Raw genomic sequence first — 27,836 nt, 5'->3', positions numbered from 1 at the left:
CATATATATGGTCATTAGAGTTGAGGTGTTTTTTTATTTGTGGTTTTTAAATGCACGTGTTTACGTTGGAAATATTAAACACGTTCAAATTTTGCAATGAAAAAGTATTTAAATAGTAAAGACACAGCCTTGGTGGCTCAGTCAGTTAAGCATCCAGCTCTTGATTTCAGTTCAGAGCCCACATTGGGCTCTGCACTGCCAGCACAGAGCCTGCTTGGGATTCTCTCTCTCTCTCTCTCTCTCTCTCTCTCTCTCTCTCTCTCTGCCATTTCCCTGCTCATGTGTACACATGTGCACACATGCTCTCTCTCTCTCAAAATAAATAAACATTTAAAAGCAAATAAATAGGAAAGTATACAAAGACAAAAGCTTAGGGGAATATTGTTGAATAAGTTAATTATGGCTCTCTCTAGAATGGTGATGTTTCATACAATTTTCATTTTCTAAATTTCCAGTAGTATATATGTATTACTTCTTTTTTGAATTTTATTGTAGTTTTATTTGAGAGAAAGAGAGCATACATGTGGGGTGGGGGGAGAGAGAGAGAGAGAAATAGAGAGTGAGAGAATCCCAAGCAGGCTCTGCACTCAACATGGAGACCAATGCAGGGCTCAATCCCAGTACCCCAGGATCACAACCCAAGTTGAAACCAAGAGTCAGACACTCAACTGAGTCACTCAGGCACCCCTATATGTACTACTTCTAATTGGACCCCTGAAATCTTTTATTTCAGTAGTGGTTTAAAGAACTCTTTTCTTTTAGACAATGAGAGTTAGACCTCATTTTCCATATGATGGCCAATTTTGAACCAGATCGATAGAGTAAGATTTCACAGTCCAATTGAAAGTTATTATTTTTCACCAATCTCTATATCTGATGTTCTTCTCAATTTACATGGTTTCCCTGTTGGCGAATGTGTACAATTTTGTTGGGAAAGAAAAACAAAAGTGGTTGCATCCATTTTAAGAACACTTGTTTTCCGAATGCCAAATTTTTGGATTTAATTATCATACGTTTTCATTTAGGTCTCTGTGTACATAGATAAATTCTAAACCATTTCTTTCCAAAATACAATGAAATCTTATATGTCATTTATAAGTCCTCCTAAAAGTGGAGCATGTACTAGACTTCTCTTCGAGATCCCTTACCATTAATGTGCTTTCTTGTCTGAGTGAACAGTGAAAGGGGGTTCAGAATTGAATCTGGTGTTCACTCACTCACTTGCTTTTGGTCTCTCATGTCAACTCCTGTTTTGTCCAACTCTGTATCTTCCCCTGCTTATCCCCTAGAGAGCAACAACTCTCCTGGCCAGTTGGTCTCCAGTGGGAAAAAGGGGAAAATGCATCTGCGAGAACCTGCCAAGATCAAGGGTAAGATAAAGTTGGTGTCACTTACACTTGGCCTCAGGGGCAAATGCGAATTTTGCTAAGGTTTTGAGGAACATAGATCCTCCTTAATTTTTTACTAGGCAACATTACCAGTCAAATTGGAAGCTATGAAATCTAGAAAGCAAACAAACCCATTTGGAGCCAAGGTTATAAATTGCTTGCATTTATATTATAGTTTTTATTTGCCCAGGACCTAAAATCCTTTTCTTGAGTTTTATCTGCTTTTCATGGAAACTTCTTTACCTTACATCATTGGCTTATGAAAATGGCCAGACTTGGTAAATTACAAATGGAAAGCAAGTTCATTTTCTCACTGTTCTTTCAAGTCTGCCTTCTGGATGAGTTTTTCTTGTCTTGGGCATGCCTGATGGCGTTCTTTTTCCTTGTCCCAAGAGTGAAATTCTCTTTCCATTAGTTGGGAATCCTTTCTGTACTACATTAAAACGTCAATGTTTTCTCCATTTCAAAGTGCTTCCCCTCCTTCAGCCTGAGCAAACGTTGGTCTGGGGCACCTGTAGTGCAGAAATGGCACGGTCAGATTCTTCTCACATTCTCTCTTGGCTCTGCACCCCCCCCCCCCCCCAGTCAAGAGCTGCTGGTTTGGGCCCCTCCATGATTAGGGGGGATGGATGAGAGAAGAGAGATAAGAATATGGAAGTGTCTCACGTGACAGAGGCAGCTCTGAGATAACATTGGGAATGCAGGGTACACAGTCACTAGCTCTTTCCTCCACAAGATTCTTTCATCCGCTTCTCAGTGTGGTCTGGCGCCACTGCTTGACTTCTTTGGAGAGAAATGTAGACCTTCTTCTGCTGCCTGGATGTGAGTGAAGAGCCAGAGCTGGGGTAACCTGTTCCCCCAATACTTTGTATGGTCACATAGGTGGTTTGGTGCATTGCCTCTGTGAATAGCTTGAAACTAAGACCATCAACTCACCCTGGTTTGCCCAGGAGAGTCCCAGTTTTGCCACTGAAAATCCTGAATCCTGGATACCCCTTAGTCCTGGGTAGACTGAGACAGTTAGTTACCCCCATTAGCACTTAGTGAATTGTTCCCAGCTATTGAAACTTCTTCTAAAACTTTGGGAAAGCAGGAAAAAATTTAAAATTCTGTCCCACTTACTATTAGAGATTAATTAATACCAAGCATAACAATTAAAAAAATAACCTTAAATTATATTCTGACTGCCATATTAGAGTTTGTGGTGGGGGATTTTATTATTAAATGGGTATTACAAACTGGGAACACAAAAAATAGTTACATCCTGTCTTGCTTAGTCAGTCTGTTTTCAAAGTAAAACACAATAGTGCTGTATTATGAATTAGTTGGTTTTAAGATCCAAATCTCCTTATGCCAAAAGCTCCACAGACTAGAATGGACTTCAATGTATTTCCTTTTTCTGCCTAAGAATATTAGGCCTTACAGGTTTGATGAAAGGTAAATCTAACAAAGCCACTAGTTCCAGGAAAGATGTAACCAGAGAGAGACAGAGAGCAAGAAAGAACTTTTTATTTGTTGGATTGTTCAAGACTGTGATTAGAGTTTGAGTGCCAAGCCTGACTGGCAGTTAGGAGAGGCAAGAATAAGCTGTCTGGATCTCTTCTTACTGGGTTGTGAGCATGGGCCTTCAGGAAAGAGATGAGGGAGAGCAGCAGAGAGAGTCCATAACTACTTTGGCATCTTGGGTGGAGAGGAGGCGAGGAGGGCCCCCTTAGAGAACCATACCTGGGTCGATGACCTTCTATCACCTGGTGACCCCACTTTCTGGAGAGAGGAAGCAAGATGGGGCAAAGAGATTAATCTGCCTTTTTGAGAACCATATTTCCACCTTTTTTAGTAGTTATCCTTACCCCATGGCTAGTATTACCCAAGTCTTCCACCTTCTTATAGAAGATTCTAATAGATTGAGCTCATAAATCTTTGTAGACCCTCATTTGAACTGCTATTATCTTGGTGAAGTTAAAACAGAGTGACAACTTGCCAGTCTGTAGCTTGTTTGAAGTTGTGATAAGGTCTAATTATCAATATTTGTACATGGGGCCATTTTGGTCTTGAAGAAATGAAAAACCCTCTCAGTGGTTGTTTAGGCTAAAGACCAGAAAGTGGAATTACTAACCAAGCAATTGGTCCATTTTAGGTTTGATTGAAAGAAAGATTCTTTTTACTTTGCTGGTCTAATATGCTTGTAACCTGCTGACATTTTACAGCACTTAGGACAGGGTAGTCTAGAAAATATTTCCTTGTGGGGTCTAAATAACCTAACCCAGTACCACCAGGTGATAGGGCATTGAACACAGAGAGGAGAAAAGGAATTTATCCTTCTGTCTGAGAAAATAAACCACATTTGCATGATAGAAAACACTGAGATGCATATCCATAGCCAAAACTTTCAAAAGGAAGAACATTCCTCCCTGCAACATCTACCAGGTCAATCCTTAATAACTGCTTGAAATTAAGATTTTAGAAGACTCAATTCTACCCAGTCTTCTTAGGTTAGCCTTCTTCTGGTTAGTTTCTTAGATTCTAATATCTTTGTCAAAACCCAGGTGGACAAAGCCTTTGGTTTACTATTTACTGTTGCTTTCAGCACAGATGTATAAATAACTTCATTCAAGGTGATGTGGAACATGTGTCTCACCTGTGAAGCTCACCGTAGAGTTTCCCTCACAGAACTTCCATTTCTATTTCTCTGCAAGAAGAAACCTGAAATACCTTCACTTAATTTTGTAATTTTTGTCTCAATTTTCCCTGAATATTTTAGTTTCTTTAATGGCAGTGATCATCATCTTGATTTCATATGTTTGTTGAGAAGACTAAGTCAATTAGTAGATGTACAATTGGCACCTATTAAGTACTTAACACATAGTTGCTTGAGATATAAATGAAATGCTGATTTCACTTGTTTGTTTTACTAATGTGAGATATGACAAATAAAATACAAGATGAACATAAGATGACCTATCTAATTCTTGGTATCTTAAAACTAGGGATTGTGTATTTTTCTTTATCCATTAGACAGACTTTGGGGAAGTTATATTTAAATGGAAATTTTGGAAAGCACTAATACATTCAGTGATTATATTTTTCTATTTTCTCAGGGAAAAAGAGAGGCAGACCTCCTGTTTACTCAACTCATGGTGACAGAGCCTCACGGAAAAGAGTCCGGTCAAAAGGTAAAGAAGAAAAGGGGAATAACTTCAGTAACTAAACGGCTATTTTCCTGTGCTCTGTGATTTTAGCAATAAACCCACTTCCCTAACTGCTTTGCAGCTTTAGTAGCTGTTGAGAGATGTATACAATTTGAATCATTTTCAAACTATGTCAGGGAGAGAAAGAAGATAATCCCATAAACAAGTAACTTGGTGACCAGGACTTGCAGGTCCAGGGGCCACTACAGGAATGCTGTCCCCACTGAACTGACAACTTCCAAGCTGGGAATTGTCTGTTGCCATACAACCCACAAATTATTTAGCTGATCCTTCTCTTGCTACATCAAGAGTCACAGGTTGCACACCAGCCAAGAGTAGTGGTCAGTAGTAGTCTGTGCCTTTCTCTACTTTTGACTGTGTGGGCTTAGGCCTGTCACTTGACTTCTTTTGCCTCAGTTTCTTCATCTGTAAAGCAAGAGAGTGAATTAAGCTAACCCTCTTGTTCATTGCAGTTCTGATAGTCTACCTGGATCAAAACTGGACCATGGACAGGCCCCCACCTCCCATCTTGGCTCTAAAACATTGGCTGGAAGGACAGCATCAGCTACACATCCTCCTTGAGTTAGTTCATTTGAAGACTTTTCACCCCTGATTTTGTGGAGTCAGGTCTCCAGCTGCCTTTCCTCATGCAGTGTGCAGATTATTCTAGAGTTTCCTGAGCTCCTCTTTTAGCTATGGAGAAAGCTGATGTGAGAGAGAAATGAAGCAAAGCAGAGAACAAGACTAGAAGGCAGACGTCATCTCCATTAGGTTAGCCTGTCATTCATTACCCTCCCTCTGCTCAGTCAGATCTCAATCAAGAAGGCATTAGTGCAGTCTGCTACTTTGTCTCCGGTTACCTAACTGCAGTAAAATAGTGTGGGGCTGGACAGCTCCCTTCAGAACATGGCAGCTGTTGTGGGTTTCAATGTCATAGAAGAACCAACAAGGTTGAAATGATTGAGAATAAGGCAGTTTTCTTGAAGCCTGATTTCTCTGAAAAAGCATTCTGTTTTGTGTGGGATTTGAGGGGTAAGATAAAGGTAGACATTTTGTCGTTATGTATCAAAAATGCCACATAGAAGAAAGACTTTGACTCTAGACATTTGTGGAATAGATTTCTCCAAGCACCTCTATATCTTTATAGGAACAAAATCGACAAGATTAATTTGCACAATGAAGTAGAATGAAGAAATCTTCTCTTTCAGGGTCAAGAAGCCACACAGATTCTATGGTGGATTTTTGCTCTCAAATACTTCCTGTGACCTGTGGTGAGGTGAAGGGGATGTTATATAAGAAGAAACTGAAACAAGGTGGGTTCCAGGTCTACTTTGATTTGCAGTATGTGAATTACCCATGTCAATTGCACAGGTCGAGGTATTGAGGCTGAAGTTTGGCTCAAGGGAAAGAAGAAGGGATCCCTAAGATGCTATGTTTACACCTTCAGAAATCATACATATTAGGTGCTCACTCCCACATCGAAGTGTCCATGGGGGTGCCCAAAGAACCAAAAAGAAGTAAATCAGAATTAAAAGGGAGAAGCCCTCAACCTCGACCTTCATATCCTCTCTCCCTTCTGGATGATCACCACCAGGGCAAGGTGTTGATGTGGTGAAAAGAGCACAGAATTTAGAATTGGAAGCCTGAACCCCAGCCACACCTATACCAGGAGGGCCTGATTTATCTGAGTAGAGAGTGGGACCTTTCTGAGCTTTAGATGAAATGTTTCTCATCTAAAAAGGGGGATAATAATTAAAAACCTACCTCACAGTGTAGCTCTGAGGAATTAATTTATGTAATTGATGTAAAATACTTAAAGAGCTTGACTGAGATACAATCCCATATCGTACAGTTTCCCACCCAGAGTATACAATTCACTGTTGAACTTTGTTTGCATTTTCCCAGGATTGTTCAGCCATCACCACAACCTAATCTCAGAACATTTGTGTCTGTCCCCGACTAAAGCAAATGTCATATCTATTTGCAGTCAGTACGCGTTCCCAGTTCATCCCACTGTCAAGCCCTAAGCGGCCACTGATCTATTTTCCGCTTAATAAATTGGCCTATTCTGGGTATTTCATATAAACAGAATTATTTAATATGTGCCCTTTTCTGGCTGAGCACTTTCACTTTAACATCATGTTTTCAAGGTTCATCTGTGTAATAGCACGTATTCGTTTTTGTTTTTTGGGTTTTTTTTTTTTGCCAAATAATACATTTCATGGTATGAATACACCATACACATCATTCATTCATCACTTTGGGTTGTTTCCACTCTTTAGCTATTATGACCAATGCTGTTTTGAATATTCATGTATAAAGTTTTGTGTCAACAAGTGTTTTCAGTTCTTTTGGTTATAGACCAGGAGTACAACCACTAGTTCATAGGGTAAAGCTATATTTAATTTATTGAGAAAGCACCAAAATGTTTTGCACAGTGACTGCACTATTTTATATTCCCACCAGCGATGTATGAGGGCACCAATTTTTCTACTTCCTTGCCACCACTTGCTAGTGTCTGACTTTTTTTTATTACGACCATCCCAGTGGGTGTGGAGTGGTATCTCATTGTGATTTTGATGTGTGTTTTTCTAATGACCGAGAAATGCTGTATAGCATATGACTATCTTTTACGCATAGCTTAATTTTCCACTGGGTAACCCTTCACAATTATTTTTTTAACATTTATTTATTTATTTATTTATTTAGAGAGAGCACAAGCAGGGGAGGGGCAGAAAGAACAAGAGACAGAAATCCAAGCGGGCTCCGCACCATCAGTGCAGAGCCCAGTGTGGGGCTCGAACCCATGAATTGTGAGATCATGACGTAAGCCAAGATCAAGAGTCAGATGCTCAACCAACTGAGCCACTAGGTGCCTCCCTAATTATTTTTATTATCAGCTATCCGTGATTTGGGGGATGGGAAAATATCTGCTCAATAATGCCATTATATTGGATAAAAAATGTTGTAACAAAGGCTACAGATATTGGGTGGTGCCATTCTGAGCTCAGTCTCAACTTGAGGTTCTGCCTCCACTTTGCCCCCAAGGGCTGTTGGAGGCTCTGGTCTGTTCTCTTTCCCCAGCAAATTGAGATCCTCTCCCCCTTCAGGTTCACTTGCTTTTCCTTTGTAGATGATTTTGAAATACTTATAAAAGATTGATTTTGATGGTAATCATCACCTTGTTGTTGCATGAGGTTTAAAAAATGTTGCCCCAAGGCAGGAAATCTCCTTTGAGGGGGCTTCCAGGCTAGATTTGGGGAGTCTGAAGGCTGAAAAGGAAGGTTACACTCTCCTGCTACACATCTGGAGCCCAAATTGGGTGGCTCCAGATGCACTGTGGTAGGAGCCCATCATTGGAGTTCTGAAGACACAGAGGGCTCAGAATCAACTTACCCTGGTCTTACAGGAGGATCCTTGGTGAGATCTATACAGAGTGAGGATGGAAAATGGTTCACCCCCAGGGAGTTTGAAATCAGAGGAGGCTACGCAAGATCAAAGAACTGGAAGCTGAGTGTGCGCTGTGGTAGGAGGCCTCTACGATGGCTGATGGAGGTATTCCAGGGACTGGAGCAGATGGACTTTCCATGTTGTGTGGTCATTATTTGCTCACCACCTTTTTGTTGAGTTATAGATAAAACCTGATGCCCCTGAGTTTATCCACTTACCCAGGAAGAGATGCCCCACATTCATAACCTCTGTAAAATGCCACATCAAATGCCAGAAAGGGGGCTTTGCCTGGATAGGGGCTGGAGCTGAGAGGAGAGAGAGGCTACTGTGACTCAGGTGCATGCAGACAACTTCATGTAATACACTGAAAGAAGACAGTGTACAGTCATACAAATGAAAAGAGGCTACTCCAGAGAAAGAATGGCATGAAAACCAGAGCTACAACTAAAGTGGCTCTGTGGGTTGGGGTAGACAGGTTGTGTATGACAGGCATGATCCATCAATTAGAGTTGTTTATGGAGGGATTTAATATCAGCCTAAGGAGTTTAAATTCATAATATAGACAATGAAAAATCAGTGAATTCTTCTGAGATGTGAGATGACATATTTAAAGCAGTATTTTAGACAACCATGGCGCCTTGAAGTGATTTCCATCCCCTCTCTGGGATCCACGAGCCCACTACCAAGACCATTATTACACTGTTTCATAATTATCTTTCCATGTATTTACTTTTTCTCTCTAGACACCTCTAGGGTTTGCCCATCTTTGTGTTCCCAAGATTGTCCAGAGTATCTGATATCCAGTACGCATGGGATAAGTGTGTGTTGATTGAATTGCTTTGGTCAATGGACTCAGCATGAGTGGCATTGGCAGGAATGGAAAGGAAATGGGAGGTGTCAAAGAGATTGTGAAGGAAAACCTCTTAGAATTTGGGGGGGAAAAGCACATGAGAAAAAAAAGTTCTAAAGATGATATTTCCATTGCTTGAAATTCTACCATTGATAGAATTCTAGAAGAAGTACAGGTGAAGAGAGGGAGATGGTTTGTCATTTAGCCACCCTGGCTTTGAGTTGACAGTGGGACACTCAGGTAGAAATATATGGGAAGAGGCTGAAAATGCCAGACTCACAAAGCAGAATCACATGTAACCACATACTTGGATCTTTTTATCTTTCAGAAAGGATTTCTACATAATCCTCTAAGAAAATATTTCAGGAAAAGAAAGGTGATTATTATGTCACTTTTTATAAGTTCTCATCACATAACTGCTATTATTATGTACAATTATATACTATTCTCAGTTGAGTTATTATACTTAGGTTTCCTCCATCTCCCCACCCTTCTTTTTGAGCATGTGACTTCAGAGTTTCTGCTTTTTTAATGTTTATTTACTTACTTGGACAGAGAGAAAGAGAGAGAGAGGAGGGGCAGAGAGAGAGGGAGAGAAAGAATCCCAAGGAGGCTCTGTGCTGTCAGCGTGAAGCCCAATGCGGGGCTCAATCCCATGAACCATGAGATCATGACCTGAGCTGAAATCAAGAGTTGGTCGCTTCAACTGCCTGAGCCACCAGGCACCTCTTTTATTTATTTATTTTATTTTTAGAGAGACAGAGAGAGAGAGAGAGAGAGAGCATGAGATGGGGAGAGAGGCAGAGGGAGAGAGGGAGAGAATCTCAAGCAGTCTCCACGCTCAGTGTGGAGCCTGATGTGGGGCTTGATCCCACGACCCTGGGATCATGACTTAAGTAGAAATCCAGAGTCAGACATTCAACAGACTAGGCCACCCAGGTGCCCCTCAAACCCATATTCTAAAAAAATCATTGTTACTATTGTCTAACTTAAATGAAATCTGATGGAGCAAGTTTGTTCCTGGTGATTCAGACGACCCCTCTCTGGTAGACAGTCTACTCTGGGACATATATGAAACTGTATTATTCCACGTGACAGGTAACAAAAGGCATATTTCTTTTCTGACCCATTTCATACCCTTTCACCTTCCATTTAAATTTACACACATACATATGCAATTCTTTTCAGGGGAAATTATTTGCCGTTTTTGAAGACAGTGCTGTTGGGAAGGAAGTTTTTGGGAGATTGATGTATCATATGGGAGGGTCCAATCTGGAAAATTTTTTACTTTGATGCTACCCTTTCAGCTACAGATCTCCTTTCTATCTGAGAAAATGACTTCTCTCTCAATGGAAGAAATCTATGTAGACAACAAATAAACAGGTTAAGTGCAGTGTAGATTCAAGACAAGGTTTTTCAAGATTGGGTATGAATAAGAGCTTAGCGAGGAGCGGGAGGTGAGACATGTTATTCTTACATACTTCAGGTAGGAGTGGCCATCTGGGACTTTCACAAACTTCTAAGGTAGGTCAAGCATAGCTGGGCAATGGGTCTTCATCTTCCACTGGGAACGTGATTATCTGATGTTCTGGATTGTTTGAACTTTCGGTCCTTGGGATATTTAATCCCCTGGATTTCCTAAAGGGAAACAATTATTTGATCTCTTTGGTATTTTAAAGACCAGCATCTATATCATTCCCCAGGTGTGAAGACTTAGTTAGGGGTGTCTGGCTGGCTCAGTTGGTAGAGCATGCAACTCTTGATCTCAGGATTGTGAGTTCAAGCTCCATGTTGGTCATAGAGCTTACTTAAAAAGTAAAATAAAAATAAAATTTAAAAAATAAAATAAAATAGTTACTCAATTAGATTACCCCTGTGAGCTTGCAACTTCTTATCAACAGGTTTTACCCTTACGCATGGGTGCAGCACTATTTAGCAACAAGCCTGTATATTTTGTCTCCCCATGAACTCCCCAAAGTGGCAAATCTCAGGATCCAATATTACTCCCATGAGTCCTCTGTGAGTCTCAGAACCACTTTTGCTGATAGTGCCCCTTGGCTTCTGGAAACTTAAGTATTACTCTTGAAACCATGTGATAGCTTATTGGCTCTTGACAAGGGTCACTAATCCCGTTTGGTGACAGCTGCTGTGTTGTAAAATAATATATTTCTCCAGTATATCATATTCTAATATTTCTTAAGAGATAGCAATCTCTTAAGAGATAGTAATCTCTTTTCTTAAGTTAAGCAATATTCAATTTATTTAGTCATTCAACATATAATCATCAAACCCATACTAAATGCCCAATGGCCATTAGAGATGATTGAAATAATATTCCTGACCTTGAGGATTGTTTCAACCTCAAATTCTAACATGGAAGATTAACCAAGGGGGAGGGGGATGGAAATTTTAGGTTACACAGAGAAAGGGGCAATGACATGGCCACTTCTCAGGTCATTGTCCCATGGATCATTTGTCTATGACTACTCTGTCCTGGATGGAGATAAAAGCTGCATTCCAGAGGGAAGAAAGCCAGGTCATTCTACTGCATACGCAAAAGAATTGTAAGTCTAGTGAGTGATAGTCAATTACCTCTGAAAAGTCACCCAGCTGACATCTTTTTAGAAGGAGAGAGGAGGGTGACCTTCTGGAAGAAAAGCTGCAGCACTGGGGACCTTGGGCACATTTCGTCTTTAGGGCTGTGCTCTAGGAGGACTATGAAAGGCAGTGGGATTCTCTGGGACGTTCCCATGGATTCCAGAACTCTAGGTCCTGTGGTCACCGGGGGCTGTTGGTGATGAGTTATCGGCCTGATTCTCTCATTACACCTCCTCCCAGTGGGATGATACTTTCTAAGGTAGAGAAAAATGCCTGAGAGATCCTCAAATTAGGAGAACCAGTGGAGTCTCTCCAACTCCATCTGTGGGAACCAGGACCAGACTCCCTGCATGACTTCACAAAGGCCTACCTTGGGTAGGAAATCCAGGAAACTGAACTTGCATTGGGCCCAACAGTGGTATTTTGGTACTTTTTATTCTCCAAGTAGATATGTAGGTCCATGAAACCAGGTATGAAATAATGGGTAGACTGTGGCTTAATTCCTCAACAAATGGCTGTTAAAGAAGGCATGGATGCAATCCTTACACTCAATATTGTCATTCAATCTTTCTTTTTTTTCAACAGATAATACCAAAATCTCACAACAATACCTTAGTTAACCCTTATGTAAGTACTATGCCTCTAACCCCAGAATAATCCAGGCCTTGTCCCTCCGTGCACTATCTGTGCCATTGCTGCATTTGACTAAAGCGTGCTCACACTCAGTTGGGGCATGTCGCTGTGTGATGAGCAGAGAACAGAAGGTGTATCACCCACACCAGGGAGATGATTCTCGACTTGGTGTCTCTGCATGAAAACATCTTTTCCTGTTTGTTTAGTAAAACCTTCCTGTTTCCTCATTTCCCTTTGAAAGTGAGTATGGGAGCTCAGAGGACAGAGCTCTAGTCCCCTGGGGCCTCTAGAACCTGGGCTGAAGTGGAAAGAGCCAGAGCTGACCTGCAGATTAGGGGTAAGGAGCAAATTTGAAAAAATAGCAGCATTTTAAAGAAGGCAATAGTGAAGGAGATGGAAAATCCCAAACAGCCACTCCAAGGTGCAGCAGAGCTGAGATCAGCCAGAAGGAACAGGCTGGGCCAAGCTGGTGAGTCCAGGGGGTAGACCTTTGTCGTGAGTCCTGCAGAGAAATGCATGCAAGGCAGGTGGGCCCTTTATGGAGGCCATGTATCCAGTCTCAAGGGGGCCACCAAGGTGCTGAACTGGTTAGGACTGAAACCATCACTGTGCAACCAATCACAGTGTGGTCCCACAGGGTTGCCAGCTATAATGTCTATCAGGATTGTGGGTGGCTACACTCTCTACACTAAATCATGCTTTGATTCCTTTCATTGCAACAAAATAGACATTTGAGGCAGAGTCACCTTTGCACGACTCCAGGGGCAGCACTCACAGAGGGTTTCCATAAGCCGTAATACTGACACAGGCCATCCAACAGAGGAGGGATAGTCAAATAGTTCTGTCCGTACTTTACCTCCAAAGCAATCCCCTAACAAGATTTAGATCTTATCCACACTGATTTTGACCCTAGGCCAACAGAGGGGGTCTTCAATCATCTAAACAGCTCTCGAGTCCAGCATTTGGGTGGCTTGTTTGGGATGGATGGAGACCCTCACCCCTGTTCATAATCTTTCCAGGGGTAGATATTGTGGGCCAACGCAACATTGACTTATGATATCCCTATGCCCAATAACCAGACTTTGCTCAGGCTAAATCTCACCTTGGGCTGCATACTGAGTCACCCAAGGACCTTTGAAAAATAATATTACCTGGATTCCACTCTGTAGGAAATTCTGACTTAATAAGTCTGGGCTACGTCTTGGGCATTAGGATTGTTTGAAAGTCCCAAATGATTCTGATACACAAAATCACCTGTTTTATAATTAAAGACTATCAATGGCTATGCCCACCCAGTATCTCTGGCGTTGGGACCAGGACATTAGTATTTTAATGCCCAGATGATTTTAATGTGCAGCCGGACTAAGAAACAAAGAGCTGTATCTGTTAAAAAGTATATGCGTGGGAGATTCTTAAGCACTGTTGTATTTGTTATTTTCTTGTTCTTCCGGAAAGAGGGTCATTGCTTCCTCGAGGTTGATGATTGTAATCTATGAGTGTCTGCACTGATGAGAAGTAAAATGGCCCCATGTCTCCATGCCAGAGCAGGCTCAACCCCAGATGGAGGTGTCTTTGAGGATTTCCTGGGACACAGAATGGGAGTTTTTGGTTAGACATTCATTGGGACTAGCACTTCCTCATATAGGGTCATTTTAAAAAACAAAAGAAATAGCTAGAACCCCGTTTACCCAATATGAGCCAAAAACAAGACTCAATAATGGTTAATGAGTGTCTTTTCATCTTTTATCACTTTCCACACTAAGGAGCTTACTACATCTTATTACATTCTCAATATTTTGCCCTTCCATGATTCTACTTCTTCATTGCAGTATAGGCAAATGCATTTAATACTTTATTTCAGGAACTTGTTTTATCAGCAAGGTAACAATATTATTCCAACTCCTATAAAATCATCTTGTTTTGCTACTAGTCTTCCTGTGTTAGAATCTCTGGTTTTATAGGGAGAATTTTTTCTGGTCTGATACACAGGCCCCTCCTCCTGGGCATCAATGCAGACCGTGATTTCTTCTGAAGTCTACACTCCATGCCACTCCTTCACACCTCAGGGAGAAGCATAGATATGTTCATGCAGGTTCACACAAAGGCAGTGAGTTCTAGATTCCCATAGTGGTGGCCTGCCGGGGTTTCACTAGGGATGCCGACATTGATTCTCCTTCTAGCCGGGAAACTCCGATGTGTGTGAGATGTGCCGGGATGGAGGAAAGCTGTTCTGTTGTGACACCTGTTCAAGATCTTTTCATGAGGACTGTCACATCCCACCAGTGGAAACTGAGAGGTTTGTGAGATGAAGTCCCCCCACTTGGATTAGGAACCCCTCCTCCTGCCATAGGAGGAAATCCCCCTGCAGAGAGAAGGAGCAGGGCCATAGGTATGGCATCCAGCAGCATGATCCAGCTGTTTAAAGACTCTGGCAGCAGGAGGGAATACTGTTCTTTGCTGCCCTCTGGGATGCTGAGGCTGGTGGCTGGGTCCCTTGCCTACCTAGTGTTACTGTCCCTTTGAGAAGATTTTCTAGCCCTGAGCCCTGTTCATAGAGGTGGGAACACCAGCTGTTTGTGTTCTGCACTTTTTCAGAAAGGCAGGAAACATGGCCTGGTTTGTGCATTTTACCATGGGCTCCACAGGCTGATAGAAGCCTGGGCCCCAGGGCTTAAGGCTCAGTTTTGACACTCAGACGAAGCAGGCAGGGCTCCCAGCAGCTCAGATAGGAAAAGGAGGGCCCACCACTCACCCTAACCCTACCCTCCATGCACAGAGCCCCCTATTGCCACCCTCAATGGGAGAAGGGTCATGGGCACCCTTTTGCCATCCTCATGGGCTCAGGCTCCACGTGGGGGTCCTGGAGGCTCTGAGAGGGATTCCCTTCATCTCCCAGCTGTGTCCATCAACCATGTCTAAAAGGAAGACAATGACAGCCATAGGCACAGCGGCTGTTTCCAGGGGCCTTGCCCTTGCTTACTTTTGCCTGACCTCTCAGGAACCCGTGGAGTTGCACCTTCTGCAGGATGGAGTTTTTGGAAAGGCAGCAGTGTCACGGGGAATCTGAGGTCCTGGAGAGGCAGATGCAGCCGGAGGAGCAGTTGGTGAGCTGGGTGCAAAGCCCAAGGCTTCTCCTTCCCCCTGACACCGAGAAGTCCAACAGGTCTCGAGGGAGGGGAAGGGCGCCTGAGGGAGCCTTCTCTTCCAAGCCATGTCTCGATCATGCTGAAATCATACCAGAACTGAATTGCAGAATATATAACTCACCTATTACATGTCTGTTTCTGAAAGCCAAACGTGTTTGGGGAAAGTTCCAGAAGACAGTGTTAAGTCATGCCTCTGCCTGGGCATGTGAATGGGCTCAATGTCTCCAAACTGCTGTGAATTCACAGCCGCCTTCTTTTGCAGAAATGTGAGTTCCTCCTCTTGAAGGTCTATTGCCATTCAGAGAGCTCCTTTTTTTCGAAGATTCCATACTATTATTATGTAAGTAACAGCAACCAACCATGATTACAGGCCGCTGTGATGTTCAGTGACTTTCACACAGGGGGGATCTGTGATCTGAATCCCATGAGAGGGAGAGCATGAGCCGCCATTTTCTTTGTCTTGCATCTCTGCTGGAGTTCAGGAAATCCACTGGAGACAGACATTGAACAATGCCAATAACTCTCCCATTGATATTTTTTCCCCCACCAGATTAAAGAGGTGTCTCAAAACCTAAAGGAACCCATGTGGTTGGACAAAATCAAGAAGAAGCTAAATAAACAAGGCTACCCTAGAGTAGAGGAGTTTGTGCAGGACATGCGTCTCATCTTTCGGAACCACAGGGCATCTTACAAGGTAAGAGGCGCTCTCTCTGCCTCCATTTCATTTTCTTTCCACTGACTCACTCTGCCCTCGTTTTCTGGTGCCTGGAAAATTTTACATTTCCCTCACCCTATGACAAGCCTGCACAAGAAAGAGCTCTGGACATGAGTGACTTTTCCATTTCAGGACTTAAGCTCACCACGGCAGAGTAGTAGTGAATCAGAAGGTATTTCTGCAACCAGAACCCCAGGCCCCTGAGAGCTCATTCCCCTCCTCAAAGGTGACAGCTGCCCATAGAGAGCAGTGGAGTCCCACCTGCTCCAAATCCAAGGAGGAGAGAATGGCATCTTAAAGTTATATCACCCTTCTTATCTCTCCCCAGATCAACTCAACCTCTTAGAAACCCCAATTTTAGACTTCTTGCATGTGAATGGAGCGTGTAGTTTACAGGGGTTACCAGAGAGGACTGGAAGTTTCAGGGAAGCAGGATGGCTCATTGTACTTAGACTGTGCTCTTTGATGGTTTCAAAGGACATAGATGGCTTTCCTAAGTCTCACTGAAATAAACAACCCAAACAACATACGTCAGAGTCCCAAGTATGGCAGTGATTTCTCACTTCTGTCTATTTAATCAGAAATAATCATGCACGTAGGAAACAAGTTGTTCTTGGCTGCTTGAATTTTTAAGCTTCACCTGGTTAATGTAACTTAGGTGTTTAAAACAAGGTCCTAAACGTTTTTGATTGCAAGGTGTCCAATAACACTGATAATGAGTATCGCTATTTTTGTCTTTATGATTTATTTTTCAGTACAATGACTTTGGCCTAATGGGACTTAGACTGGAGGCAGAGTTCGAGAAGAAATTCAAGGAAGTGTTTTCTATTGAGGAAGCAAATGAGAGGAGTTCACTGGTGTAGTGGAGGCTGTTGACACCCTGGAAAATCTCCTTTTTGGGCAGAAATTTCATGTCCCAGCTGCTGTGAGGGTTGGCTGCTGATGACACTCTTCCCCAAAGTACCACCCTCTGCCAATGCCAACTTCACCTGGAGATTACACCTCTTGGGCGTGGGGGCCGGCTTCCAGCTCCAAGGTGGAACCAACCTGTAGTGATCCGTATCCCTTCACTTTCCACGAGATCAGGCTGGAGCTAGTCTCCAGCTGGTACCAATCCATGCTTGGCTTTTCCTACCACGCTATCCTGCTTCCCTCACCCCTCTTCTTCTGAGAAAATTCTCATAATAAATCACTTACTCAAGAGACTTTATCTCGGGCTCTGCTTCCAAGGAACCCAACTTAAGGTATTGGTCCTAGCAAGCAGGACTTGAGGATGGGGTTCTGATGTTAGGTCACTGTCTAGTCAGATTGTGACAAGTGGAATGTTGACAGTGCCTGAGGTGTTACAACCGTGCCATTGCCAAAACTTTCACCTGTAGGAAACTGGATGGGCTATAGGGGGAGAGGCATATTCGCTGGAACAATGATCTGACATTTACAGAAGGAGAGATAGTAACTGAAACAAGTGTGGAGGTTTGAAGGCTGTTGGTAAGTGCCACTAATATGTTGACAAGAGTAAAAGACAGGCTTAAAGCTATTAATCACCTAAACCAAAATCACCCCCATCCCTGCAGCTGGAAAGTAGACAGTAAGGAAGGCCTGGCCCTGATTTTCAGAAGGGCAGAATTTCAGAGAAGCCTGAATTCTAGCTCAGGGTGGCCTCCTGTGCCAAAGTTAGGGCACCAATAAAGAAGGAGTGAAGCCCCGAAACTCTAGGTAGATGTACAGGAGAGCTCTGAACTCCAGATCCCCCTGAGCCTGCAGGGCCTGCAGAAAACTCCTGCCCCTGCTTTGGAGACAGACCCTTACCAGCCCACCTCCTGCCTGAATGAAGGCTATGCAGAGTAGCCTCAGCATGACCTAACTGGGAGTATGCTGAGTGGGCCTGCGAGATGAAAAGAGGGTTCTACTCTAGTGCAGCTGGAAGACTGGGCCAACATATACCAGCAGGTGCCAGGGGATTGTGTGTGAGTGGGTCCTGAAAGAAGAAAGGGAATAGGAAACTGGAAAGAGGAGAATTGTTGATGCAGGCATGCTCTCCCGTGCCACAGAACTTAATTATCCTGGCAAGGGCCAGAGGTGATGATTCTAATACATTCCTGGGTGGCTCGCAGAGGCTTGCTATAAGCCAGGGTACACGCTGGATGAAACAGAAGTAGAGTGTACTGGGCTTGGTAGGGCAGATTATGGAAAAGGGAAATTCAAAAGCCTAATGAAATTGGCATGGCTTTATTCTCTCCAGCTGGAAAAACCACCTACAGGTAACTGTTCCCCAGGATGCCTCAGAGACACTGACTTACCAAGGTGATAAGGAACACACTGCTAAAGGGGCAACAGCATCCTTGAGATGCTCAGCAGGGGCTGTCCTCTATAGGTCAGAATGATGTGGGAATGTTGCACAGAACTGTATTCCAGCAACGGAAATGATTGGATAACAAAATCAGGGGTAGCATTTCACTGTCAGAGCACGACAACATAACTTCTGTAATGCACAGCAAGGTTAGAATGACAGCCGTGGGGCCTGGTCCGTGGATGTCTCTGGAGATAGCTTACAAGACGTGGTGTTCTTACAGGCAAGACAAATGGGCAGCCAACAAGGATATTGCTTCATATATACCTTCAAAAAAGATTAGAGATTAAAAATAGATGACCAGAGAGCTGAGTTTAGCTGACTCAATGAAAAGTCAAGATCCCTTGCCCAGTTTCCAGACCTAAGTCAATTCTTGGACCCCAAACATGCTGAGGGAAATGAAGGCAGGTGTCATAAAAAAAGAACTTTGCAAATTGGGGTATAATCAGGATACACATGGAAGTTGGATGAACCGGTTCTTTAACCTACAAAGCATCCCGTGAAATAATAATCACTGTCTTCAGAGAAGCCCAGTGGAAGGCCCTGAAACTGAAATTCCCTACGGTGAAAATAGTCAAAAGCAATGTCGTATTCCTGGGCCGGAGAATGACAGAGATTAGTGCCACCTGCAAAGATTTAAAGGCGGTAGCTATTGGGTCCTCGTTGCCACTATATTTGGGCTGGTCTCCGCAGAAGCTGCTTGGTTCATGGCTACTAGAAACAACCAGCTGCTGTGCTAGACGTGCTCTTTTAGAGCAGAGTAGCATGGCCTATGGTATGTGCTGTGCAACTGTTAATATGGAAAATGTGCTTTTAAAATATCTAGTAGGAAATAAGATCGGAAGCAGTTCATGTCCCCATGGACTGGACAATTGTACACATTTACTGTCCTGCCCCAGGACGGGGTGAATTCTCCTGTCCTCTATTACAATATAGTCTGAAGGAACCTAGTCTACCCTGACACCACAATACAGTACATCAATCCGCTATATTGTTGACTGTATTAATCAGGGCTCTGTAGAGAAACAGAACCAAAAGTTTTGGAAACAGAGCCATACATTTATATATACAGGGATTTATTATGTGGAATTGGCTTACATACTTACAGATGCAGAGAATCTCCACGATATGCCATCTGTGAGCCAGAGACCCAGTAAAGACGAGGTGTCATTCTAGCCCAAGTCTGAAGGCCCAAGAACCAGGGGAGCAGAGAGTATAAATCTCAGTCCAAGAGAGTCAGAAATCCAAGAGGAAAGCTCAACTAAGCAGGCAGGAAGAGAATGAGTTTGCGTTTCTCCCCTTTTCTCCCACTCAACAGGCCCTTAACAGCATGGATGGTGTCCACCCATGCTAGGGAGGGCAATCTACTTTGCTGAGTCCACTGATTAAAATGCTGGTCTCGGGGTGCCTGGGTAGCTCAGCTGGTTAAGTGTCTGACTTCAGCTCAGGTCATGATCGCACGGTTCATGGAGTTCGAGCTCGAGTCGGGTTCTGCGCGACCGCTCAGAGCCTGGAGCCTGTTTCGGATTCTATGTCTCCCTCTCTCTGCCCCTCCCTCACTCACACTCTGTCTCTCTCTCAAAACTAAATAAACATTTAAAAAAAATTTTTTTTAATGCTGATCTTATCCAGAAACATCCTCAGTAAAGTACCCAGAAATAATGTTTAATCAGGGACCCCCATGGTCCAGTCAAGTGGACACAAAATTAACCATCACAGTGACAGTATGCTAACTGGACCTGAACAGCAAAAAGTGTTGGGTGTTCCGAAAGCCTTGTCGAGTCACATGTGTCCCCGATGGTGAGAGAGAAACCCTACTAAGAATTCAGAGACATGACATACAGATAAGCTCTCAGGGGTTCAACGGTCAGGGGCATATCAGGATATCCCCCCCCAAAGCTCCAAGCCATCTTCTACCACTAAGAAGCACAATGCTCGGTAGGCCTCTCCGGGGAAGAAGAGTACCCATGGTTGCCAATTTGATGAAAAGTATTCTAGGCTTTGTAATGCAGGGGGGCGGAGTGCAAGCTGGGAGGGTAACAGTGCTTACACCATCTTGACAATAAAATGTGTTCTAATCAATGTATTTCACTTCATAGTATAGAATGAGCGTGGCTACATGTTGGTAAATATAGTTCTGTGTCATCCCTATCCCAGCTGTTATTTTTCATCAAGCCTCAGTCGCAGTTGGCCCTTCTACCAGAGCCTAGCGTTTGAGAACACCGGCCGTGAAGCCAGCAGAGGAGGTGGAATCCCAGCTCCTCACGAGTGAGCAGCTGGGCCTCCCTGGGCACGCGACCTACCTCCCCTGTGCACTAGCGCCTTGTGTGAAATGGAGAAGCTAGTACCTAGCTCGCTGGGTCGTGAGGATGAATGATTTAATAGTTACTGTGCTCCTAGGAAGTGCCTGATCCTGAGAACAGTAAGAAAATCACCTACAAACGTCCTCGTGTCGGCTGGGGCTCCTTGCCAGTGAGACTGGCTTTACCTCGGTGAGACAAAAAGACCCTGTTTAAACAGATGCCCAGTGGCTCACGCAAGGGCGGGAAGGCTGGGTGCGGAGCTCACCAATGGCCCCAGAACCAGGGCAGCGTAGCAGAGCAGATCCAAGAATTGTGCACCAGGAACGACTCAGCCGTCTTGTCAAGGAGCCACCATGGAATGAATGCTTTCCGTCTTTTTTTTTTTTTTTAAACTCCTTAGCAAACTTCTCTCAAGAGTCTGACTCCCCAAAGCTTCTGGCTGGCCCGGCTTGCTCGGGGGCCAGCTATTGAACAGCAGTCCCTCTGCTCCCGCACACGAAGGGGAGAGGTCATCTCCCCAGAGGAAACTGGGTGCTGTTAGGAAGGTGGGGGAACAGGCCGGATGGCCAAGGAAATCAGGCCTGACCAACAGACCCTCCGAGGTAGGCCCTGGTATCTAACAGTGGATGGGGCAGTGCAAGGTCAGTCAGAAGGGCCGAGGTCCCGGAACCAAAGGGAGCAGGTTGACTGAGTTCCCGCTGCCCTGTGCTGTGCGGAGAAAGGCTGAGTTGGTCTTCATGCTTGAAGGGAAGGCGTCCACCCCACCCTCAGGACAGCCAAGGGCAACGAAGGGCACTAAGCCTATCATCCCATCAGTCTGGTTTACTTGGACTCAGTTGGGGGCTGTTTGCCGAGATGCTAGGGAGCTCGGCTGTGACCTTCCAGGGGGAGGGCTGTGTGCCTGTGTCCCTGGGAGCTACAGGAGGACCTGCGGCTCTTGGTAAGGACCTCTCAGCCTGAGCTTCCCAGGGCAGCTCCTCTGGGCATCAGCTCTAGGGCTTTCTCCAGCTCTCTCCGCGTAAACCGGGTGGGGAGGTTTCACAAGGCTCGAGATCAGAGCCCCAGGGACCGAACTACCTGGCTGGGTTTCCTATCAGGCCAAACGCTCACTCACACACACCCAGTCAGGGGTTCTTCCTTCCCTAGTTTGTGCATGGGGAGTTTGTGCGGGAGGGAGGCAGAGGGCGGGCTGTGGACCCGATTCCTTGGAAAGACAGGGCTGCATAAAAGTAAGACCTTTGAAACAAAAACCAGGCTCGATACAGATGGCTCCGTCTCCTCTTTTAACAAAGGAAAAAGAGTCTTGGGCTTCTGGGCAACAAGTTGTAGGCCTTATCTGTATAGGTTTGTAAGTATTAACTCCAACTGAAATTCTAGAATAATCCATGTTTGTCCTCCCAGGCACATCGTTTGCTCTGTCATTTTGTTTAGTGAACAAGCCCGCCCTAAGTGGGTGAGCATTCGTGTTCCCGCAGGCACAGAAGTGCACGATTGCATAGATCTGACTGTGCCTTACCTGACAGAGGGGTGCTTTCTGTTCGATGTACTGAGCATAGGATCTTGTCCCCTAGGGTGAGCAGGAGGCTTAGCGGGCACTGAAACCACTGATGTCCCCAGAAGCAGGGCTGGGCCCCGGGGGTGGGCAGGACTGGTCTACTGCTTAGGACCAAGGGCGAGAGCTCCTAACCAACCAGTCTCTTCTAGAAAACTGCTAGACGCTCTGGACAACATCTAAAAAACAACTGAAAAGTAAGCCAAAGCAGACCGACTTTGGAGGGAATTCGAAACTCGAGAGGAAACAGCCAATACGAGATGTTTACTGTTTATTAGCACGGGGCCCTGAGAGTAGCCAGGCCAGTCTTGCATGGAGGAGGGGAGGGCAAAACTTTGGTAGAAAGTTCACACCTTCCCTCTGGTTAGCAAAGCCAGGGAAGAAGCCCAGGGCCACTAAGTTTTCTGGGTGGTGAGGGGGAAAGGCTGGAAAAGAGAAAGTCACAGAGAGGAACCCCAAATTTCTGTGTCTAGACCCTCCCCAAACCACTGGTTGGTGCCCGGGACTGAGTGAAACCAGTCTGAACTAGTCTGAGCTGTGCCCAAAGAGGAGGCAGGGTGTGCAGTCTGAGCCTGGCCACGTGAGTGGCCTGCTAAGACGAGCTGAGCACATTCTGATCCCAGCGAGAGGTGCCAGCCAGCAGCCCGTTTAGTAAATCTAGACCCAGCCTGGACACAGGAGGTTGTGCGGAACCATATCCATCAGATACTTATCAAACCTTCAGCTGGTACTGCTACTCGGACCGATAGGCCTGAGATTGTTTTCATCTGACCTGAAACCACTGATTCCTACATGCCATCAAGTCTGGGACTTTTCTCCCCCACCAATCTTCACTCAGGTTTGCCCCCGGAACCCATGGTGTGGGGGATGGAAAGAGTCTACACTGGTTCATACCCAACAATGCATTCTGGATCCCCATCGTGGTAATCTCACCTACATCTTTACTGGAAACAAGAGTGGGGAGCGTTCAGGGAGCTGAGACACTTGTCTTACATCTTCCACCGCATTCTGGCAGAGCTGCTGGGGAGGTAGGGAGGACCATGTTCCATCCCACCACCTCCAACGGCCCATCTACAGCTGTCTGTGTCTGGATGGGGGAGGGGGGTGGGAGAGGCAGGACCCCAGCCTTGAGATCTCAGGAGCACAAGTCTTAGCTATAAAATGACATGGCCTGGGGCACCTGGGTGGCTCAGTCGGTTAAGCAGCCGACTTTGGTTCAGGTCATTGTCTTGTGGTTCGTGGGTTCGAGCCCCGCATTGGGCCCTGTGCTGACAGCTCAGAGCCTGGAGCCTGCTTCGGATACTGTGCCTCCCCCTCTCTCTGCCCCTCCCCTGCTCATGCTCTGTCTGTCTGTCTCTCTCAAAAATAAATAAACATGAAAATTTTTTTTAAATGACATGGCCCCTGGCTTGTCTGGTGTCTGTGACCTCTCCTCGGGGTCCCTGGGAATAGTGATAGAGCCCATGGCATATGCACTCTGTATGCCTTTGCACATGCCTGCTCTTAGAAGTTTTGCAAACTCTTGTGTCACTGCCTGTGGCCTGAAGTGCCCTACAGGAGGAGCTGATGTCTTTACTTTGTGTCTGTTCAGGAAATACAGACGGGCCCTGGTTTCCTACGTTGTACCTTTGTCTGATGGCAAGTGGGAAATCCAGGCCCAACCTGTTCAAGCACGCTGTGCAGTGAGGACACAATCCAGGCTCTTGGATATATATCTGAGCCCCTCACTCACCATGGCTCCACATTTAGGAGGCTGAAGTCCCCTCCCCGCCCCACTCACCCCCACCCCTGCTCCCTAGAATAATTCAGGGGAGGGGGTCCCATAGGCTTTTGGTGGAATGCCTATGGGGCCCCCATATTGATGAAAGGGCAGAGAGGTCTCCTTTCTCTATGGAGGGGAGGGTGTCACCTTGTAGACTGACACTGGCCATTCTCAAATGGTGGAGGAAGCTGCAGAAATGGCATCCGATCTCCCGGGAACTTTCCCTGTATACCCTTTATGCCCCAGGACAACGAACCAGAGTCCAATGAGAGAGGTATGTTTTCAGCTTCAGTGTCATTGTCTTGAGAAATCAGTGCGACTATGCTGGTTGTGGTCTTGCCTATAAACCATTGTACCTGGAGACCCTGGTGGCCACCTGGTCCTGAAAAACTGTGCAGCTTTGCAACCCACCCGCAAACCTCATTCTAAGGTGAGACATACGATGCCCAGCAGAGGCTGGTGGAGCTTCAGGGCCACGCCGATGTGTTCCCGGGACCACTTTAGGACTTGGCCGGAGCCACGTGGTCCTTGTGTACTAGTGCTGGACCCTGGACCCGCCAGGATGCCAGCCCGTTTCATGGGCACAGTACTTGTACATGTGAGGAAGCACATGCCCCAGGCAGGGAAAAAGCATAGGACTTGATCCAGGGGAGAGCTCATTAGACTCTATTTGGGTTTCTCCTGGGCCAGGACTGTTAGAGCTGACGGTCTGAGAAGGACAACCTTATCCTTTGTGCAGGACTTTCTCAGCCCTGGGCACAGGTGCTCCGGGAATGCCCAAGGTCTCCCCAACCACAACAATCTCTAACAAGAGCTCCTGTTGGTAAGACAGGCTCCCTTCCCTTCACCTCCAGATAATGGTAAGCAGATGTGCCCTAGACCTCTCCGTCCAGGCTATAAGCTTGTTTGTGTGTGTTTGAACTGCCAAATATCAAAATGATCTCAGAATCCCATCCTTAAATTAGTTAGCCTTTATTTGGGAAGAAATGATGGAGCTGCTACGACTAATTTCCAGGGGTTTCGATAGTTCCCAGAGGGATTTTCGGTTTCAGTTTCTCTGAACCGGCAACAGAAGCCAGTTCTCAGGAGGCTGTGATACCAAGCGTGACCACCAGAGGGGAGTGCAGACCTCCAGAAAGTGGCCCGGATGGATTTTCCCAAATTGCCCAATGGTTCTCTCCCTCCCTCCACTCACCCCTTAACCATTTCCTTCCCTGCCCCGATGCCTCTTCCCAGCCCCTCCTTCAAGGATTTACTCTCTTCCCTATAGAAATCCTCACATTTCCACCCCCAGCAATCCCTCTGGCTTTGTACCAACTTTGCAGCTTCAGGAGTCCACGGGTCAACCAACGCCTGCCCGGTCGCTGAGATTCTGCTTAGAAGGAGAAGGGGCACCACCCACCCTGGTCCCTCAAAACTGTAATACTGTCACCAAATGCCCACCGAACCCACATGTGATAACCGTATCGTGACCATGCAATTGCAAGGGGGTAGGACTACCAGCCTCTCTACCCATCCCGGGCACAGGTAGACAAGAATTCATGGAAAGAGATGTATGCCCATATGCTGGACCCAAATTTAGGGTGTTAGTGGGTCCCTCCAAAGTGCGTCCTTTTCCCTCACCTGCGTTCCAAACCAACAGATAGATACAAAAGTGAAGCAGACGGGGTTCACAATACCAGCTTTCATCCTGATAAAAGCTACCCTGGGGGTGGCGGCTTAGTGTGTAGCAAAAAAGGGGTCCCTAAAACCAAACCCCCAAATTGAGCTTATCCACACATATTCAGCCTCAGGCTGCTCCAATCAATCATACACACCCCCAACCTCCCACAGCCCCCCAAGCTCCTGTCCCTGTGCACTTGACTTTGGAAAAGCCAACAGAGCTCTGGCCTCTCCAGGCATGATAAGCCCGGGGAGACCCAACAAGGAGCAGACTCACCCCTTCCACCAGAGAGTCACCCCAGAAAGCAGGGAGGGGCAGGGGTGACTCCCGCTGATGGATGTCCCTTCCAGGGACATTGGAGTAGGGCCATAGGTCCCAGGCACCAGCTCACCCCCCCATTTCTACATACACAGAGGTACCAAGGGTGTTGAGCCCCTTGCCCCAGCAGCCACTGCCCCTGCTGCTGCCCCTTCTTCCTGACCTTCTACCCCTTCTTCCCCACCTTGAGCTCCCAGTGACAAACCTCTGGTCCCCACAGGGGTCTCCCAGATTGGACCCACCTTCAAAGTCTGAACAGAATCTGCTCCTGGTGACTGACACTTACTGAGCCCGTCCCCCTGGTGGCTTCTTTGCCCTGTGGTTCCTCCTCAGTGTGGCTTCTCCGGCTGTCCAGGCCTCCAGGTCGAGCACTTGGGCTACTTCCGGAACAGTGACGGTGGCCCTGGTGTCAGTGTTCCTTGAAGCTGCAGAAAGTGCCCAGGCGCTTCCTTGTTTCCTTCGAATGAGTCCAGGAGGGTTTTCAGGAGTGAAATCTGCTCCTCAAGCTGGTCCTGTCCGTATCCTAACCTGGCGGGTCTGGCTTCTTCTGGATCACAGAAACTTTGCTTTCCTTACAGAGGCCTCCAGATTCCTCAGGAACCACTGCTGCTCTTACAAAGGTGATGCGTGTCCAGCCCCCCCCCCCCCCAGCCCCACGGGGGCAGCCCCTTCCCTCCTTCCAGGCCAGGACCAGCCCCAGGTGTCACTGTGAGCCCCACGAGGGCCACCTGTGGATCTCCCTACCCCACTGGCTAGCTGCTCGGTGGCCTCTATTCAAAGTGCTCATCTCAGCGACCCTAAGCGGAGCCACAGAAAAGCTGGCACGTTTACGCCAACACCCGGCACAGTGGTCGCCTGGGTCAGCCTGCTGCCCAGGGACAGAGACAGGGGACGCTAGAAAAGTCGTGTCGTCTGTGTCAGGCCTTGTCTGGGCCACGTGTCCTATGGAGGCAAGAAGCAGAGGACAGTTGTGCCCAACAGTAGCTCAACTTCCTAGTCCTTGTACCCCTGAGAGTGAGTGAGAGAGGGAGAGGGGACGAGACCCACACGCGTACAGCACCTGGTGCACACAGAGACCCTGCTCATGGTTAAAGACGTCCTTAGAAGCATCCCGGAATCCCCAGCAGGCTGATGTTCACCCCTCTGCGGGGAAGACAGAACATCCACGGAAAGAGGGTAGAAACCTCTTTCCCCTGCAGTTTCAAATGGAATTAAGTCTCATGCTTTGTGGAATGATGACTCCAAATCCGAATGAGAAATCTGTGAACAGACAGGAGTCGGAGGCAGAGGGTCACCCTCCCAGCGGGGCTCGCCTGCCCATGTATTTGCTTCCAGATCATCTCGGTTCCAATCTCCATCTGCATCCAAGGGAAGCCTGTGCCGGTCAGCATTCCAGCGACTTCTCTCCACGTGTCTCCTTCTCCCTGGATGCAATTCAGAAGTTGGGGGCACCTTAAACCTTTGCACCTGAGATATTAGCCACCGTCATCACCTTGGCTGCAGCCTTGCTGATTTCTCCCTGACGTCTGACTGAGTTCCAGGAACACTAAGCACATTCCCCCGGGTTTATGATGCTGAGCATTTGTGCTCTCTCCAGCCCTGTGTTCCCATGCTGGGACCTTACCTGGTCGGGGTCCAGGCTCTCCCGCAGGAAGGGAGATTTTAAGTTTCTGTCTCTCCCTCTGTCCCCCCACAGCCTCGTTGGCGAGGGGAAGGTGACAAACACACAGCTCCCCTCTCCCCACCCCTATTACCCTCGGGGACCTTAGATAGAAGGACAGAAACACTTATGGACACATAGATATTTCTGTGTCTTTGCACACCGAAGTGCCCCCCCCGGGGGGCTGGCCCTGCTCCTCCAGGCCCTGACTGTCACTCCTTTGTTCCTGCTGCCACAAGTCTGTCTGCCCAGCAGCTGAG

General features: G+C 46.1%; 1 protein-coding gene and 1 long non-coding RNA gene across 18 annotated transcripts in view; one reads left to right on the top strand and one right to left on the bottom strand.

Annotated features, from left to right (window-relative positions):
• Nucleotides 1–17,178, top strand: part of SP140 (SP140 nuclear body protein) — a 65,411-nt gene extending 48,233 nt beyond the window's left edge. For 14 of the 17 annotated variants that reach the window (XM_019445651.2, XM_019445646.2, XM_019445645.2 and 11 more), the window contains 11 exons: nt 1,290–1,370; nt 4,487–4,561; nt 5,785–5,889; nt 7,986–8,131; nt 9,205–9,252; nt 12,060–12,101; nt 14,288–14,403; nt 15,106–15,211; nt 15,516–15,593; nt 15,804–15,947; nt 16,724–17,178. In XM_019445651.2, the coding sequence (XP_019301196.2) occupies nt 1,290–1,370; nt 4,487–4,561; nt 5,785–5,889; nt 7,986–8,131; nt 9,205–9,252; nt 12,060–12,101; nt 14,288–14,403; nt 15,106–15,211; nt 15,516–15,593; nt 15,804–15,947; nt 16,724–16,831 (1,049 nt within the window). In that variant the 3' untranslated portion in view covers nt 16,832–17,178. Of the gene's footprint in view, nt 1–1,289; nt 1,371–4,486; nt 4,562–5,784; nt 5,890–7,985; nt 8,132–9,204; nt 9,253–12,059; nt 12,102–14,287; nt 14,404–15,105; nt 15,212–15,398; nt 15,594–15,803; nt 15,948–16,723 lie in introns of those variants that run through there. The other 3 variants (XR_002078936.2, XM_019445639.2, XM_019445644.2) reach the window with 3 other exon arrangements.
• A 670-nt stretch (nt 17,179–17,848) lies between these two features.
• On the bottom strand, nt 17,849–27,832 carry LOC109264940 (uncharacterized). The gene is made up of 3 exons (XR_002078939.2): nt 27,541–27,832; nt 26,159–27,340; nt 17,849–18,585 (listed from the first exon to the last, which is right to left on the bottom strand). It is a non-coding gene; the product is annotated as an uncharacterized LOC109264940 (long non-coding RNA).
• Between the last annotated feature and the right edge of the window lie 4 nt (nt 27,833–27,836).

This window comes from Panthera pardus, unplaced genomic scaffold, assembly GCF_024362965.1.
Source record: "Panthera pardus isolate Hobbes unplaced genomic scaffold, ASM2436296v1 HiC_scaffold_10, whole genome shotgun sequence".
Classification (NCBI taxonomy): domain Eukaryota; kingdom Metazoa; phylum Chordata; class Mammalia; order Carnivora; family Felidae; genus Panthera; species Panthera pardus.
The sequence above is the reverse complement of the archived record's forward strand: the minus strand, read 5'-3'. Positions and strand labels throughout refer to the sequence as shown.